Here is a 6326-nt window from a genome sequence, read left to right as displayed (position 1 = left end):
ATTCTTCATGCACTTTATTAAAACAATTAACATTATTTAAAATCCTCGAACATTTCTGAAATGCATGAATACTTTTAAAGTTCACAAACATTTTTAAAGTTTATTAATATTTTTAAGTTGCGAACTTGTCTTAAATTGAAAAATAATTTTGAAATCCATGAATATTTTAAAATTCCTGAAACATTTTAATTCATGAATATTTTGAAATCCACAAATAATTTACAAACATTTTTATATAGACCTCACATCTACTCTTACCATGTCAATATGTGAGGTGGTACAGTATTCAAGTTACTGTCATAGTGCGTATACGCTGACTGGCTGGTGACCATACTGCATATAAAAGAATAAAAGGAGTTGCGACCTACTCACTCAGGTCCAGGGAAAAGTTAATGGACAGACCAAAGGCCCCAAAAAGCTTGTAATGTAGTCATTTTTCTTGCACAGGTTCCCTACTAAACACGATCATTTTTCTTGTAAAGCACTCATTTTTCTCTAAAAAAATGAAGCACATCTATAAACAAAGCAAGGGATGAATCCATGCATGCATATATACCGTTTGTATAAACAAGTATGTGTTTTTAGCCACAAATCTTGCAAATTATTATTATATTATTTTCAAATTTGCATCAATTTTGGTTATCATGGTATATATATAGCGAAAGCATATTGAAATAATTTGATATATATCAAAATCAAATGGTATTTCAAGTTTATATTATATTTACAAATCAATACTGTGTAAATAAAAAAAACCATAGAAACTGAACCATAGATATTAGAAACTAAATAAACCAAATGCACAAGAAAGTCAGAAGTTGACCACGGTTTGCCAAAGAAAAGGATAACCGCAGGAAGAGTCATACGCGCATGTTAAATTTTAACTGTGATTGTGAGAGGACGTGCTTCCATGGAGCTTCCGCAGAAAGAGTCACACTTGCGGATGCAAGTGGACGCCGTTCGCATGTTCGTGACCATCCGCAAAGCGAAAATTGCACTAATATGTATTACTTTATTTAATAATCATGTTAGTTTAATTGACGGTCTTGTCTTCGTAGGCACGCATCTACTTAGTACCCCCTCTCAAATTTTCATAAGATTTTTATATATGAGTGTGGTTAGATCTCTGTTAACTAAGACTTAATCAAGTCTCAATTAAGTGACAAGAGATATATAAAAAATTACACGGATCTTCATGTAAAATTCCATAAGTATAGCATCGACTGAGACTTTAAATCTCAATCGACTTAGATTTAATAGTCCCATCTAAATCTACATATAGATTATCAAAATACTTCTTTGTAAAGAAATTGTATAAGAGAGCGTTTAGATCACTGAAACTTTAAAGTGATCTAAACGCTCATTTATACGTCCACACAGTTGCCAAAGAAAAGGATAAATTTTCAAATAGAGCTCAGCGCAGCAGAGAAACAGTCGAGCAGTGCTCCTCGATCCGTCCCCGCCGGAAGCCGCTCAAATGGTGCCCGCGACGTACGCCCCTTTCCCGCTCGCGCAAGATCAAGAAGCGTTGTCGGGGCCGCCGCAGACTGTACACCTGGGCCAGGCGCCACAGCGCGGGGGTGGCTGGCGCGCCTGGGCACGCCGCGCGTACACGGTGATCGCCCTGCTCGCCTTCACCGCCGGCTTCGCGTGGGCGGTGCGCCGGACGCGCCGCAGCCCGTGCGACCTCGCGTTCGTGATCACAGCCTACTACCTCGTCGCCGTGCTCTGCTGCTGCGTCAGGAAGCTGCAGCTCCAGCGGCTCGACGACGACCCGTCGTTGGCCCCCGAGCGGCGCCGGGCCAGGCTCGCCGCGTGGGCGGCCTCGGCGCTCTTCGTCGTCGCCTGCTTCGCGTGGGCGGTGTACCGCGCGCGCCGCAGGCCGCGCGCCCTGGCGTTCGTGATCGCCATCTACTACCTCATCGCCGTGCTCTACTGCTGCCTCAGGAAGCTCGAGCTCCTGCGGCTCGAGGACGACCCGGCCGCGGGGCCCGAGCGGCGGCGGACCAGGCTCGCCGCCATGGCGGTCTCGGTGGCGCAGGGCAGCACGGTCGCGCTGAGTGCCGCGGACAGGATGCCGAACCTGGCGCTGAAGCTGGCCGTGTTTGGGCTCACCGCCATGGCGTTGGGCCTCGTGTACTTCTTCATTTTCAGCCGCGTAGATGGGGAGTACGGGCGTGCTCAGTCGGAGAGGCCTTTGCACGAGCAATCCCCGGAGCAGAGGGCCTAGCTATGTGGAATGCGTGCTCGTTGCATTTTGGACCGAGGACCGTATTCGTAGATTGCATTCTGTATAGACAACTTTATTGTGCGCACGGTAACAGAGAATATGAGTATAGTACACGTGTAGTGTAGTTTCAAAAAAGAGAGTACACGTGTAGTGTGCAAAATGGAAAGTCAAAGTGAAAACACTTTAGCTGTATATTGCCTGATTTTCAAATTTTAATAAGTCATTTTTTAAAATTTTGTCAAAGATTTGTGATGTTTTTTTTATTTCTTGTTGTTTCATGGTTTTCTCGCTGAATAAAACAGTGCTCACGTACACACAGAGCTTCATGGTCGAAGGCACCTCATGGTCATGGGGTACTCCGAGGTCGAGCGGCAAAGCATTGCTGGCCGACTCGATTGTCGGATGGGGATTACCTATCTCTTAGTCCTTCTGTTCCCAAATTGATGGCATATAAATTCAGCCAAAAAATCAATCTCTCTAAGTTTGACCAAATATATAGTAGAAAATATCAACAACTATAATACTGCATACATAGGTTATGAAAATATATCTAATGATGAATATAATGATATTGATTTGATACTGTTTATTTTCATATAGACTTGGTCAAAATTAAAAACATTGACTTTTCTTTATAGAATTTATACACCAACTATTGAGGGGCGGAGGTAGTGTCTGGCAATCCCTATTAGCGAGTCTAGCCTCTCTATTACCGATCTGCGTCCAATTGTGATCAAAATCTAACAAAGAGTCAAGCCTTGGCAGGCAGGTGACTCTTCAAGGCGGCAAGAACAGTGTTGATTTACCCATTCATGTCGAGTCTTCTCATGTTTATTATAGGTTTCTATAACTTTTATGAAACCCTACACCACGAGATTGCAAAGTTTCAATCCAATTTTTTCTGGGCTGACAATAGATGGACAGACATTTGCAAGCCTAAGAAAGAAACACAGTAAATTCCTTTAGAGGAACAATAAATTTCTAATCATAAAAATCATCTTCAGACTAAGTGAGTTGAATTATTCAGAAACTATTTTTTAGTTATCACCTGGCTATCCCATGACCAAATCTGAGGAGAATTATTATTCAGACGCGCTTGCCGATTTGCCTCAACCGTGGACAGAGTCGCCCCTCAAAAGAAGAGAAAAAAACATGGACAGAGTCGCTGTCCGGCTGCTCCGTCTCACCATGACCATATATGAAGGCCAGCGCTGCTCGCGACAGAGAAACATCCTCGCAGCACCGACACCTGCATCGCAACCCGTCCACTCGCGCAGTTACGCCGGCCGGCATCAGGTGCACCCTTTAAGCTCACGACGACCTTGCCCGGCGGCCAGTGGCGTCGATGGAGCCGACAGAGACCGCCTTCCTCGTCGCCGGAGACACGCCGCCGAAGAAGACGGTGCAGCTGGGCCAAGGTGAGGGCTCTGCGAAGCCCGGGTGCGGACGGGCGTTCTGGGCGATCCTCTCGCTCGTCACCGGCAACTTAGCGTGGGGGTTGTACCGCGCGCGCCACAGCAGCGCGCATGACCTCGCCTTCGTGATCATGGCCTACTACCCCACCTACTTCTGTCTCTGGGGGCTCTACGTCTGCACCAGGAGGCGCGAGCTCTTGCGCCGCGACGACGACCCGGCGGCGGCGCCCGAGAGGCAGCGTGCCAGGTTCAGAGTGTGGGCGGCCTCACTGGCGGTGGGCGCCATGATCGTGCTGCAGCTCGCGGGTGACACCCCGGACCTGCCGCCCAAGTTCGCCTTGACCGTGATCGGCTGTCTCGCCATGGCACTCGCCTGGTGCTGCATATACGCCGGCTACAGAGCCCGTGCGGACGCCGCTGGAAGCTGGCCGGAGAAGGATCTTCACGAGGTGTCACCGGAGCACAGGGTTTGAGCTTTGAAGCTTTGAACTGTACATACGTGGAAGCAGCAGGTTGTTTATATTCTTGTTAATCTTGTAACCTTTGTCTCTTGATACTTTTTTTTAAACTGGTATCTTGAAACTTTATTGGTGAACTGTTCCGTCGGCGTCTGTCTATAAACCATACTACCTCTGTATCATAATGTTTTACTTTATCTGTCATCTGTCCTAAAATATTAGTGACTCAACTTTATACTAACTTTGTACTAAAGCTAATATAAAGTTGAGTTACTTATTTTGGGATAAAGGAAGTATAATATAAGATGTCTTTTTGACATTTTAAGAAACATCTTATATTATAGTAATACAGAGGGAGTAACTAGTTGTATGTGTCTATTCTGTAAAGTTTGGCTGATGATTATATTTTTGAGATTTTTTACATCTTTCCGCTGTTGTTTTTTCGTCTCATTTCTTCAACTCTTTCCACCATCGCACAATAATACAGGAACACCCGCCTGCCAACAATGTAATCCAACACGACACGCAAAAACATCTTGTCGTCAAAATGCGCTTCTTTTCTCCTATGTGTTTCATAAGCAAAAGTAAAAAAACAAAACAAGGAAACCAAAACCATGTATCAAAATTCTTCAACAACTGTCACGCCATGAAGAAGAAGACGGCGAGGGGGATGGGGGCGACCATCCCTGTTCTGACCATAGAACCAGAGAGGCCTTACCTTAATAGCTTCTTGACAAAGTCGAAGCTGACCGTGCATCGTCGAACAGAGAAGCCATCTTCCCCTAATAATAACTAGCAAAAGAGCCCGTGCGTTGCAACAAGAGAGAAAACATAACACACGTTCTTAACTCAACAATCATCACTCAAGACCACAATAGGTCCATCTCCTTTATTTTTGCGAGGCATCATATTTGTGTTGCCGCTTATCCTCCTTCTCATCCTCGCCGGTGATGGCATCAGTGTTCACACAAAACAACAAAAAACGTGTGTTGAATATGGTTAATCCTAAGACGTCTCTCTCTCCCTCTCTCCTCCATCTACCCCTCTCTCTCTCTCTCTGAGAAATCTGTTGTTTTTCCCTGCGACATTTTTCAGAGGTATGCATGCGTAGTTATTGATGTTTTCTTTTCCCTATATGGTTATAGTGGGGTGTTTATTTGCAATCTGGATCGCCGCCGGTATGAAAAAAATGATCTTGCACTATAAATTATAAGTTTGTTTCCATAAAAATATTTTAAAAATATTTAACAGGTAAAATAAACATCATATTTAGATTCAACACATTTTTCTAATAAAATTTCATATATAATATGTTAAAATCAAAATTACAGTTTAAAAGATATAGATAATTTATAGAATCATCTGGTTTGACTCAAATATATTCTAAAATAATATTTTTAAAATACTTAACAAGTAAAAATAATCTCATATTCATATTCTACATATTTTTCTAATCAAATTTCATATATAACATGTTCAAATTGGAGTTACGGTTCAAAAGATATGGATGATTTAAAAAGCATTTTTTTGATTTAAATATGATTCGTTGATGAATTACCTAAAACATTAGGGGGGTTTTTGAAAAATGTAAAATAACGGTTCGGGTGTGACTTAAATCCGGACGGCGGGTTAATTTCAAGAAAAAAGACAAGGACTTTTGTGTAAAATATGAAAATAACGATTCGTTTTAACTTAAAACAGGACTGCGAGTTGAATTCTCTGAAATAGAAAGACTTTTCTAAAAAACGCCATGACGGCGTTCGTCATAGCATCTTTTTAAAAAAGTCCCTCTATTTTAGAAAATTCAACCCACAGTCCTGTTTTAAGTTAAAATCAATTGTTATTTTCGTATCTTTACCTAATAATAAAGCAAATTGGATTTTTTCGTTCGTCATAGCATTTTTTTAAAAAGTCCCTCTATTTCAAAGAGTTCAACCCGCAGTCTTGTTTTAAATTAAAACGAATCGTTATTTTCATATTTTACACAAAAGTCCCTATCTTTTTTCTTGAAATCAACCCGCCATTCGGATTTAAGTCACACCCTAATCGTTATTTTACATTTTTCGAAAACCCCCTTGATGTTTTAGGTAATTCATCCGCGGATCATATTTAAGTCAAACAAATGCTTCTTAAAATCATTCATATCTTTTAAACCGTAACTCTGATTTAAACATGTTATATATGAAATTTGAATAGAAAAATATGTAGAATATGAATATGAGA

General features: G+C 42.2%; 2 protein-coding genes across 2 annotated transcripts; both read left to right on the top strand.

Annotated features, from left to right (window-relative positions):
• Window positions 1–1204: 1204 nt before the first annotated feature.
• Window positions 1205–2466, top strand: LOC147978663 (uncharacterized). Its single transcript, XM_087516651.1, has one exon. It carries the CDS (start codon window positions 1478–1480, stop codon window positions 2228–2230), a length of 753 nt encoding a protein of 250 aa, XP_087372777.1. The 5' UTR covers window positions 1205–1477; the 3' UTR covers window positions 2231–2466.
• Window positions 2467–3444: 978 nt separating this feature from the next.
• LOC147978662 (uncharacterized) lies at window positions 3445–4526 on the top strand. Its single transcript, XM_087516650.1, has one exon. It carries the CDS (start codon window positions 3576–3578, stop codon window positions 4116–4118), a length of 543 nt encoding a protein of 180 aa, XP_087372776.1. The 5' UTR covers window positions 3445–3575; the 3' UTR covers window positions 4119–4526.
• The last annotated feature ends 1800 nt before the right edge of the window (window positions 4527–6326 follow it).

This window comes from Triticum urartu, chromosome 3A, assembly GCF_056163025.1.
Source record: "Triticum urartu cultivar PI428250 chromosome 3A, HENAU_Tu73, whole genome shotgun sequence".
NCBI lineage: Eukaryota > Viridiplantae > Streptophyta > Magnoliopsida > Poales > Poaceae > Triticum > Triticum urartu.
Note: the sequence above shows the minus strand (reverse complement) of the source record. Positions and strands in the feature narration are given on the sequence as shown.

Coding starts and splice junctions, on each gene's coding strand:
- LOC147978663 (XM_087516651.1), top strand. CDS start 1,478: ATGGTGCCCGCGACGTACGCCCCTTTCCCGCTCGCGCAAGATCAAGAA.
- LOC147978662 (XM_087516650.1), top strand. CDS start 3,576: ATGGAGCCGACAGAGACCGCCTTCCTCGTCGCCGGAGACACGCCGCCG.